The sequence below is a fragment of the Perca flavescens genome, chromosome 2 (assembly GCF_004354835.1).
Source record: "Perca flavescens isolate YP-PL-M2 chromosome 2, PFLA_1.0, whole genome shotgun sequence".
Classification (NCBI taxonomy): Eukaryota; Metazoa; Chordata; class Actinopteri; order Perciformes; family Percidae; genus Perca; species Perca flavescens.
This window is the reverse complement of record NC_041332.1, coordinates 32,412,997-32,424,927: the sequence shown is the minus strand read 5'-3', so window position 1 is coordinate 32,424,927 and position 11,931 is coordinate 32,412,997. Positions and strand designations below refer to the sequence as shown.

Here is an 11,931-nt window from a genome sequence, read left to right as displayed (position 1 = left end):
GGGCTGTGCTAGAGCTGTGTCAGACAAGCCTTAATGACTGCTGTGCTATTCAACTTTTGTTTCAATCCACGTTTTCCCCCACCTCTAAGACCCTTTTAAGGTGAAGAATTAATATAGTGAATTTTATGGGGTTCCTCTGCTTAAAACATTTAAACCATGTGGAAAACCACATTAAAATACCATTGGAAATTATAATCCATTAAGTGTCCCTTAAAACCTCATAAATGGCCCGTTAATAAATCATAATTAATTGGAAAGTTAATGGCATTTGCAAGTTATTCAATTTCCTGGTGACTTAGAATTTAGAACTCCTATTCTTCCTAAAGTCCATATTGATGCGTGCAGTCTTGTCAAGAGTAAGCTAATAAGGCTTGTACTTGACAAGAATTGAATGGTTGCGCTAGACTGTCCAGCTTCCAGTTTTAAATCCCATGGACCACAGTCAGAAACCCAAAGTTATTTGACCAGATCTTCCAAATCCCACAGCCCTGGAAGACAGATGTGCTCCTAATTTGGGCTCTCACTTCAATGAGTGCTTGGAAATAGCTGCTTTGAGTCCCCTGAGTCTGTGATTGAACCACCGGGCGTTGATAGCTGTGAGCTACAGCCTGCTCAGACCCTGTCAGGTGGCATCACTCGCTCACTAAATTCCTTGAGATTGGTGTGCCAGCAGAGGAGTAGACGTCAGATTTATCCATCAGTGACTGAAGGCAGACAGAAACGCTGCCTGCTCCCCTTGGTAGTAAATTACAAAGAATGAGACTCCAGAGATCATCACTGTGACATGAATATAGCAGAGACAGAGGAGAATGGAGACCATGTACGGTCTATGGTGGAGACAGAAATTGTGTTATGCTGCATAGAGAGTTATTACAGATCATCTTCTCAGCATTTCTGTGAGGTGTTTTCTCTACTTCACTGCAGAACAGAGGGCCCATTCAGCAGCTGTTCAATATACTTTGCACCACATATGGACAAAGATGTCCCTCTTTAGAATAAAACACTTTTTTTTTCTTATCTGAACAATTTGTATGAAACACTTCAGCTGTCTTGTAGATTTAAATCTGATCTCACCTGCAGTATTTTTGTACATGTATTTGAAACTTTGGTTTGATTCAAATAAGTTATCTTTAAACTTGAACAAAACTAAATTCATGATATTTGTGAATGTACAGATGTTAAAATAGTAATTGATAACGAAACAACTGAAAGAGTCGTTGTACTTGACCACAAACTGTGCTGGTGCATGCAGATGGCCAGGAGTGTTGGTATATTGAGCAAAACTAGATACATATTGAACCAAAATACATTACATACTCTGTACTGCACACTTATTTTAACATAATATGTTATATTGTGTGGAAGTTTGGGGAAATACATACAGTCTATGGGAAATACCCACAAAAGCAACTTACAAAATATTTGCACATTGCAACAAAGAGCAATCAGAATAATAAATCACACCGTTTATTATGAGCACATTAATCATTAGTTTTTTTAATTCACATTTGCTGAAATGGATGGACATTGTTACATTTAAAACTGCCCAATTTATGTTTAAAGTTAAAGAAAATAATTTACCATGTAACATACGTGCAATGTTTGATGAAAGAGACGGGGGATATCATCTAAAGAGGACATTGTGTGTTCAAACAACCTCTTGTGCGAACTGCTGTTAAAAGCATGTGTGTTTCAGTTTGTGGGGTGACCTTATGGAACGGACTGAACAATGACATCAAAAAGAGCCGTAATCAATCATTCAGTTCAAAAACACATTTAAGAAATCAATACTTGACCAATACAGAAAAGAATAGACCGAAACATAGAATGGAATTGTAATGTAAAGGTATTGTTGCAAGTTATTGTAAGACCTGAAAAATTGTATGCTGTATTTGCATATCTATTTGTTTTATAATTTAATAATATGATATTGTGAAGTATTTTTTTTTTTGGTTTTTGGTAAATTCAGATTGTTTGTGATTTTTGTGTTTTGTTTTCTTCTGCAACATTGATTGTTCGAGATAAATGATACAATTAAAAATGAATGAAAAATGAAATGTATTCTACAGCTTTTCAAGATGTAAAAAAACTACATGTGTATATATATATATATATATATATATATATACACACACACACACGTTTTGAGAGAATCTGAGCAGACACGGGGCAGATAATTCTTTATGGTTGTGTGCAGAGTTTACCAATTTAAGCCTTTCCTCTTCATGAGCTGAGGGATTCAAGCTCCACCCAAGAGCAATAAAGGATGGAGGACCTAGTGCAGAAGCCAGACAGGTAGTGAAATAATGACCCTTTGTCAACACAGTTATATACTGTATTTATCAACAGAAAAAAAGAAATAAAGAAGTCACTGCTAGCATCAAGACACACTTATCAACAACATGATGTCTATGGAAACCCTTTCCGGATTGAGGAGTACAGAAACACATAGTTTTGTGGTGAGGTCACGGTGATAAATCTGATGGTGAATGTGCTTCTTTCTATTTTCATGACTTCCACATTTTCAAGACAATGATGCTGTGTGAAAAGTGATCTCTTATCTGACTGTGAGCATGAGGTTGTTTAAACAAAGGGGAGATGTGGTTATAATGCAACATGGCAGAGAAGGAACATTAAGCATTCAGGTTTCAAGGAATGTGTAAACAAAGGAATTTTTTTAGGAACCACAGGCACCATCAGAAAAGCAGCAATCTGCATCGAAGACTGTGGAGAAATGTACAGTTATTCAAAACAGTGCTGTTCACACGTTCTTCCATGAGAGAGGGGGGGGGGGATTAGATTCTGGTCTGAAGTTTGAAATGTTAACCAAGCCTGAGACACAACAATGACAGGGTTTTACATGAGAAGGAAAGTGAAAATTGAATTTGGAGTTTTTTTTCACAAGTGGTCAGTCATGTAGCATCTATCTGACACAGGCAGAGTTTTATGTCTAAAACAAGCAACTTGAACTACATTGTTTAATATATTGGCTTGTTTTGGAAACCGCTATATGGAGAAACTATCTATATTATCGGAGTCTTACACAGAATACTGTGGCTGCTGGTGAAGTGCAGGTTGTTTGTCATTATTTGTCCATTGATTAAAATAAAAAATTCATTTAAATAATTTATTCAAAATACAAAAACTTATTTCACAAATCAGTTGCTGGTAAACAACACTAGATGGCAAAAAGGTAATTTACAACAATAGGTTAAGTTTCTTGAGGTGCACATGAATGCGCCATGATTTTACAAGGTGCAAGTGAATGCACCATTAAGCCCAGTCTGTGTTGATTCTCCGACTCCGGCAGTGGCCATGGTGTCTCAAAAAATGCAGCTAGGCTGCACTGTGTCTTTAGCTGCAGACATCTGCACGTCCTGCTGTTGGAATCCTTTGCAGTAAAATACAGCCACACTTTAGACAGTTTAAGCATTTAAACTGCGTTTAAGCCAGCTACTAGCTAACGGTAGGCTAGCGTTACCTGCTGCCAGGTGTAATGTTAACTAACATGACATGACATGACATGCAGTAATGCTTCTTTGTCCATTACGTCGGTTTCGGAGCACCAGAGGGGTGGCGCAGACATTTAAGTGGCACCGAAATCTGCGTTGCCATTCGGTCCAGTAGAGAACACCCCGAGGAAAGGCACCGGAAGTATGGGGGGAGGGGGGGGGCCTTTGAAAAACCTGTCCTGGGTCCTCTACATAGAAATCAGTCAACATGCTGTTATAGGCAACCGAGAAAGTCAGGGAGGTATCAGTTTTAAAGTTACAATCCTTTCACAGACATTGACAATAGAAAATAATTAATACAAAAACTAAACTTGCAGTTATACCCGAAGAAAATGGCAATAACGGGAACACAGTGTCTCTATGGTCAAGACGGCTGAGGCTTTGATTTTCAGGACATTAAATTAATAACCTTTTTTTTTTTCAACAAAGTTGTCACGAGTTGGGTACAAATTTTGCGTCTAACTTTCTTCTATCATTATTTGAGAAACAATTTAATCAATCCAGATTTATAGAAAAATACTTAAAAATACATAAAATTCATAAGCATATAAAAGAGATGAACTATATCACAGTGAAATGGCGACCACACCAGTCTACTCAGTAGGACAAAAACAAAAAGAGAAAATCATTGACCAGGATCGTCCTATCCGTATGGGACATGAAACGTGCCGATGACAAATATTCAAACGGCATTCCAACACATCTACAACATCTATACAAATGGTAGGATTTATGAGCAGGAAGAAAGCACTGACCATCAAAATGAGGGCTGAACTATCTTTGGATATTTTCTAAAAAACTTCCAGTGATCAGAATTGTGATCTATTGTTTGGGGTGGATTTTACCTGAGTGGATTACCTTCTGCTGCTGCTCCCTCATATGGCTCAAGCTCGCCCTCTTTAGGACAAAAAAGGAACATCTAATTTACACGTTTCTGACTGATCTGTTGCCTCAAAATAGACAAAGACTTCTTCTCGACTTCGTTGTGACATTTGAAAATCATGAAGTTGGAAATAAAATTATGTTTAATGTGCATTGCAGAAAGACTTTGTGGACTAGACAGCTACTGGATGGACAAGTGCTGGAGCTGCCACTGGTGCAGCAGGAGGAGATGCTTTGCCTTTGTAGCCCAGCGACAGGATGTGTTTCTGCAGGTGTATGATCCACCGCTCTTGAACAGACTGAGGTCCATGAAACACTTCTTCACAGAACCTGAACAGCAGCACAGAGAGGGGGGGGAAGATATGATCTTAACTGCATTAAATGAAGTACAACAATTTCTTGAGAATGTAATTTAGCAACAGAGCTTCAATGTTGCTAGTGTATCCCCAAATGTAATTTTAAATGTAAGCCCATGTGAAGCTCAACAAAGAAACGTAATGTATCGTCATCACCTCATCAACAGTGGGTATGTGTAATTGTGTGCGTGTGTGTGTGTGTGTGTGTGTCTGACAGTAAAAGAGAAAACCCTTTTAATCTTTCAATAAACTAATGTTAACATGAATACATGTAACGGTTTTTCTAACTCTAGCCAATAAATGATAAATGATAGCAGTTGTGAATAATTCTGTTTCTATGCAATACTAACACATAATATATTAACATCACAATTCATAATTAATCTGGAAAGTAAACAGCTTTTGAGGTACAAATTATATTTTTTCAAGATGAAGACATGTACCTTGAAGTTAAATAAGGTGTCAGAGTGCATAAACAAGCATTGAAAATAGAGCTTGTTTATTATAAAAAAAAAAAATAAAAAAAGCCCTAACCCAGCCTCAGCCCAACAAAGCAATTTTTTAGCCAGAGACCGATACCAATCACTTAAAGGACAATTCCGGCGCAAAATGAACCTAGGGGTTAATAACATACGTGTACCGAGTCAACTGTTCTCTGGGATGTGTTTACATTTAAAATCGCAATAATATCGTATTGTGTCATATGTATCCTGATGATATCGTATCATGAGACCTCTGGTGATTCCCACCCCTATGGCTTGGTAGCGTTGCATTTCCCCCCCGACTCATTTCCTGGTTCTCCTTCTCCATAAACAACATGAAATCAAGGAGACGGTTAACTTTTCCTGCTACATATTTCCAACAGTGTTTCTCTCGCTATGCCTCTAGAGTCAGTACTCGCTCCGAAGCTAACCACCGTCTCTCTCTCACCCGCTCTACCACACACATGCCGGCCCTGCTGTTCAGTTAAAGAGATCGACGCACACACCAACGCACAGGCTGTGGTGGGATAGCTCTCAGTCATGGTTCCTCACTGTGTGCTCTGCAGCACATATGGGCACAATGAAAGGAGACAAGTTATATGAGCCAGAGTTTGACCCAAGCCAAGTCTATAAAAAAAATTTCAAAAAGGCCAGAACCCGGCTCAGATTGCAGACCTCTAACGCCATCCCCCGTCTCCTTCCCCCCTCATTTTCTGTCACTTCTCTACTGACTTAAAAGTAAAGATGTATTTTTTATACTTGACAATGCAAGCTGCTGAAAATTGGTCTATTACTCTAAACACTATTATTCACTGAACGCAAGGGGAATGTGATTATATATATATTTTGTACTTCATAGAATTACCTGCACTGAAGGGAGTAGACTTTGCCCACAAGTTTGACCAGCGGTGTTAGCGGAGGCTTTGGCAGCATAGCGGGGATGCTGCCAGACCGTGATGGCTGCTGGGGATTGGTGTCCTGATTTTCTTCCCCTGAAGGCACAACACGTTTTGGTGGATGGACCCCTGAAACCACACAGAAAGGAAATGAGAGTAACGTAGGAGAAACAAATCTAAATGTTTTTTCATCAATTACAGTAAATCCAGCTAGTTTCGTCTCTCACCCCTTGGGAAGCGCACACCGGGGGTGCCGTGGGCTGCAATAGTCCGTATGTGGCTGTGAGAGTGTCTGGATGAGCCGGCAGTTACACCTAAGTTCTCTCTGCCCACTGAAGGCTTCAGGCTGCTGCCGGGGACAGAGTCAGAGTCTGTGGACCGAGAGGGCGACGCAGCACCTCTCTGGGACTGAAAGAAAATTAATATACAGTAAATTAAAATTGGCATTGCTTAATACATTGTTTGTGTGTATCCAAATCTGAATAGGAAGTATTTTAAGCATATTTTAGGGCACAGCCCACCTTCTTGATGTAAAGGTCTCCCATACGATAGCGTCTGGTTATTGCCGCTACCTTGGCTGGGTCCCTCCGCATCAAATCACTGAGGAGGTCAATTGGCGAACTAGCTCCATCTACCTTCCATTCAATAATTCCCAGCTGTCGGAGGTGGGCCCGCGCGTGACTGGCCAGCGCCTTGCGGTTTTCAAACTCAAACCCACAAAGCTCACAGGATGCGTCTGACACAAAGATGAGAGATTTTGGAACAAGGATCAGAATCTATTTGACAGACGTTAACTACCAATGACAGATTAGACATGTATTACCAGTTCAAGTGAGTTCCAGGAATAGTTTTGTGCACTGGTAAGAGCAAATTACATTTAACCATGTATATCCAGCAAATTTAAATAGCTTACGTTACTGTATTGTGTGAACAGTTAACCTTATTTAATATTGTATGTGGCGTTTTTCTTTTGGGGGTGCAAATGTTTCACCAAAATAAGTTTCTTCTCGCCACCGTAGCTGCGTCCGGAACTTAGCGCTGCCCAAGGCATTGTGATTAGTTTAAAAGAAATGCAAACAACCCCGATACTTTTTTTCTTCTATCTTAGAATGGATCTGTGGTGTTGCCAGACCTTACTCCACATCGCTATAGAGATGGGTCCGGCAATGTGAGACTATATCTCACCTAACAGAACGTTTGTGCATGCAGGTAGAATCCGTTAAGAGTATCAGCAGAGCAATGCCAATATTGCAGTTTTCCTGTTGAGGTAAAAGTCAAATGCTTGCCTTACTCAAAATGCATTATGTGTTGAGGCAGCATTGCATTGTGGGATGTGTCTCATGAAAAGACATTACATAGAAAAGAGGCTAATCTAATAAATTCCCTCAGATCCATTTGTTCCTACTGAAGCTGTAAATCTGGCCACTGTAGATTTTAACAAATGTAACTCAAACAATAGTACCTAGTCTGTTGTTGAGGACTATTTTCAGCTGCAGACCAACACATATTTGGTGTTTTAGTGAGTATTTATGGCACCAGGGCAGTTTATGTAGGATTGACTCAGTGTCCTTGTTCATCTTAGTTAATGAGAAACATGTCAAAGTTGTTGTGACACAACAACGTGGCTCACTATCATAAAAACAACATGGTTGTTAAACTGACATAATTACCCTGTGTCTTACCGGGGTGGGCGGCTCCACTCTTGCCAGGGGGGGATTTCTCTTTCATGGAATAATCAAGAGGTGAGGTGGAAGGGTTGGTGGCTGGTTCCCCTGACCGGAGGCTGTCCAGGGACCTTCTGGAGCCTTGAGGGGTCCACGTGGCTTTGCCCGATGACCCTTTCTTGCCTTCTTCACCACGAATCATGACCTCTTTGAGGAGATCAATCGGCGAGGTTTTGATCGACCAGCTCAGGCCGAGCTGGCGCAGATGGGCACGGGCGTGGCATGACAGGGCTTTGCGAGTCTCAAACAGCTGGCCACAGAAATCACAAAGAACTGTTGGCGTGGATTGTACATCTGTGGAGGACACTGAGAAATGGTGGAAGTGAAATAAAGAGGATGAATACACAATTTCTGGTGTACATATACAAACAAACAAATTAATACATGGAAATAAATATGGGGTATATCACAGCTGTTGAGAGTATGAATAAAAAACTCAGTTGGAGCATGTTATAACATGATATGGTACCAAAAAAAAAAATAGCATTTTCCAAAAACTAATTCAGAATAATGACTCTCTGGTTTACCTGCATTGGCAGGCTTTGAAGCAGCAGCGGACTTCTGCGTGGGAGAGTTGCTGTTAGTGCTGGATCCCTTCGGCTGAACAGACACCTCAATCTCCAAAGGCTCAGGCTTGGGCTTCCTATGAAGGGGGTCCACTGCTAGCCGAAAGCCTTTCTTAGCCTTTGGGGCCCTGTTAACAGGAGACCAGGTGTATTTTGCAGGGCTTGAGGAGAGCGATGTGGAGGCAAACGGGGCTGGAGATAGTGCTGCAGATGTTTTGGGAGGGTGTGTGGCTTCTAGCATGCCACTGCTGACCAGTTCCTGGACGGTGTCAATCGCAGAGATTTTGCCCTGCAGGTCAACCACTCCGATCTGACGCAGGTGAGCGCGTGCATGGATGGCCAGGCCTTTGCGATTCTCAAACTCCTCCCCGCACAGAATACAGGTAAAGTCCTCTGACGATTTACGCTGCTTGCTGGGCGGAGACACAGGTGGAGAGGACTGATTGGAGGGTCGTTTAGAGGAGGGTCTAGAGGGATCGTTTGAGGTGAGCTCCTCCTGTTTCGCGCTGCTGATGGGCTTGAGGTCCTCCTCCTCCATGATCCTGTAAAGCAAATCAATCGGGCTGCCCTTAACGTCCCTGTCAGGGATCCCAATCTGGCGGAGATGGTCCCGAGCATGACCGGACAGGCCTTTGCGTGTCCCGTACCAGCAGCCACAAAGTTGGCACACATGGACCTCATTGTTAGTGTCTGAAGCTGCAAGAATAAAGAAAATGATGAGGAATTCAGTCTCAATGAGACAATGCTGTCATGCTAATGTTATTAAAACAAATGTTACATGAATAACTACCTGCTATCAGTGGTCATATAATCACATAAGATACCTGGGTGTTTAAGCTCCGTCTTGCACACACAGCTACTCCCCTCACTACTTCCAACATTTCTTTAAAACATTGATTCAGAATTCAGCCGTACCTAAGGTGATGGGGGCGTCAGTCGCCAGCGGCGCCCACATTGGCTTGGCTGTGGTTTTGTGCTTTGATGATGAGCTACTGCCTTCACTTGTTGTTGACTCCCCCAGCCTAAGACCAGAGGGGGGCGAGTGGAGGAGAGCAATTGGTGACTCTTTCAGTCTGGCTGGAGATTCCTGTTGATGCAGCTTTTGCGGAGTTGTCATGACTCTACTCCCTGCTTTTAAGAAGTCACTCCTATCCTCTGGTGCTGAAGGTGTCCTGGACTCCTGCTTCGATGTCTTTTTGAGAGGGGCCGTCCCAGGTACAGAGGAGTCTGCTTTGAAATCAGGGAGAGAGTCACCTCTCTCCTGGACGAGCTGGTAGAGGAGCTCAATGGGAGCACCGCTGCTTTCTGACACTGTCACACCGAGCTGCCGTAGGTGGAGGCGGGCGTGGCTGGAGAGCCCTCGCCGTGTCTCGAAGTACGTACCACAGACCTCACATATGACTGGCTGCGGGGTTGCTGTGGGGAAGTCCAGATGGGAGTTTGTCATCACAGAATTAAATACGAGATCTTCAGTAAGTGTCTCTAACCAAGAAAAAGAACAAACCTAAAGCTTGTTTTGCTATGAGCTGATTAAGATATTTACACTTAAAGACAGACTTGACAACCTTTACTTATGTCAAGATTTGATAATCAACATGAGTTGCAATGAACACAAATTAATAGCAATGCACCAATACAACTTTTTCTCTCCCGATAAAAACTTGGATACCTAAACAGGTTATCTGCTGACACAGAGTACCGATCCCATACCAGTTCTCTCTTGTTCCAACATTTTAAATCTGTAGCACATCTGTATCACACTGCAAGAAACATGGGATCACCGTTCTGTAAAGTAACTTGAGGCCAGCGATTGCTGTGGCACTAAAAACTGAGGCGTTGGCCACCAATGATTGAATGAATGTACGTGACAGAAGAACGAACCTCTATAAAGAATAAAATTAAAATGATACTACGACCGAGGTCTAATCATGGTGATGACCAATGAACAATCTCAGGCTCTTGTAACAATGCAACCTAAGAAATAATGTAATTATTTGTAGCTCATTCATAACAGTGCCTCCTACCTGGTGAATCCATGAGCGCTGATAATGTTTGGGGGTTGATTCTGAGGGATGAGAAAGTTGACTCTGCGGATCCTTGGGTACACAAATGGAAGAGGATTATATAAATTAAGAATATCAATGAATTAATGTATGGTGTTAAAAAAGTGATGACAAGAATTTACAGATCATGGATTTAGCTTCCAAAATGCTAAATAAAAGTGTAACTTCCCTGCAATACCCAGACTTGATTGTGGGTTAACATTTTTAAACACAAAGTCAACCCTGGTTGAGCCCTCGGTTTGAAAGGGGTATAATGTGACCACAAATGTAGCTAGGACTTCCAAACAACCCCATGACGTCACAGGCTACACTAGGACAAGATGGAGCTACACCTTTGAAAATGTAACTTTGATGACTTATTATTTTAATCCAGTTTCACTGACAGTGTTAAACCTTTACTTTTTTAGAGTGGGAATCCATCTTGTAAATTATGCTAGCTAGCTAGCTAGTGTTTTATGTCCTCTTTAAAGCTGTGGAATGGAACTTGTAACATTATTTACTGTAGAGAAACGTCCCCATTTCTAATTGTATTGTTCGCATTTTAACATCTCTTTGAGCAAAACGCAATAGACTACTTATAAAATTGCAGGTGGCTGAAGCATCTTGTAAGTTAAAGCCATATACATAGGAGGTAAAGCTACAAAAGCTAACTTAGGATAACTATGTTGCACCCTTTGTTTAGCTTTGGAAGCATGCTAACGTTAGCTGCACGCTAGCTCAAATTAAATGTCAATTTGAGCGAAACCGCGACTAGCTGCACATCCTACGCCCTGGACTAGAAACCAAATTTCAATAATCAATTATAGACAAAAGTTAATTTACCTAAAAGCTTGAACAGACTGCCTCAGTACATCAGTTTTAGACACTGACAAGCTTAGCGGAAGTAGCTGTCCACACATTACCGATGCGGTGTGTTTTCAAAATAAAAGCACTGAGGCTATGCCTTTACAGTTTTACAGGGCTATGCCAACAGAGCTTTAGGTGACCAAATCTGACCTCTTGGGACAATTTACAAATAAAAAGCCAGGGGGTTTACTTATTTCACTGAATATTTGGTATTACTACTTTTTCTTCAGTGACTACTACTCACTGAAAAAAAATCTAGATTTTAAATCCCTTTATTAATCCCACAACGGGGGAATTCACAATGTTCACAATGACTAAGAGCATGACCTAGCAGGCCCTGGGTCTTCCTCTGAATTAAGCATTTAGATCACTTGTGTTGTATTCAAATCTAACACAAATATATTTAAAGTATGCTGCATTCAGTGCATTGCCAAATAGAGGCAAGTGTTAGCATTTGATTTTAACAGGTCATGAAGATGATGATAACAGAAATCAAGTGGACTGTCCCAAAAACCCATCACTTATCTGTCGTGCGCCTCAGTGGAAAATAATGTAATGTTTATAAGCTGAAAGACAGGAAAGGAGGAGTTAAGAAAAGAATAAA

General features: G+C 41.2%; 1 protein-coding gene across 2 annotated transcripts; it reads right to left on the bottom strand.

The window, feature by feature from the left end:
- Positions 1–4,519: 4,519 nt before the first annotated feature.
- LOC114548246 (protein Wiz) lies at positions 4,520–11,403 on the bottom strand. Of its 2 annotated transcripts, none has more exons than XM_028568074.1 (9): positions 11,304–11,403; positions 10,443–10,514; positions 9,334–9,834; positions 8,380–9,114; positions 7,799–8,158; positions 6,650–6,864; positions 6,356–6,536; positions 6,098–6,257; positions 4,520–4,724 (listed from the first exon to the last, which is right to left on the bottom strand). In XM_028568074.1, exons 2-9 carry the CDS (start codon positions 10,453–10,455, stop codon positions 4,568–4,570), a joined length of 2,322 nt encoding a protein of 773 aa, XP_028423875.1. In that variant the 5' UTR covers positions 10,456–10,514; positions 11,304–11,403; the 3' UTR covers positions 4,520–4,567. The 2 variants fall into 2 exon arrangements, with proteins under 2 accessions (XP_028423875.1, XP_028423885.1); XM_028568084.1 differs by having other exon boundaries at positions 7,811–8,158.
- Between the last annotated feature and the right edge of the window lie 528 nt (positions 11,404–11,931).

Excerpts from the sequence above, each read along its gene's own strand:
- LOC114548246 (XM_028568074.1), bottom strand. Across the intron at positions 9,115-9,333 it reads TGACGCCCCCATCACCTTAG|CTTCAGACACTAACAATGAG; the intron begins GTACGGCTGAAT and ends TTATTCTTGCAG. Across the intron at positions 6,865-7,798 it reads CCACCCCGGTAAGACACAGG|ACGCATCCTGTGAGCTTTGT; the intron begins GTAATTATGTCA and ends TCTTTGTGTCAG.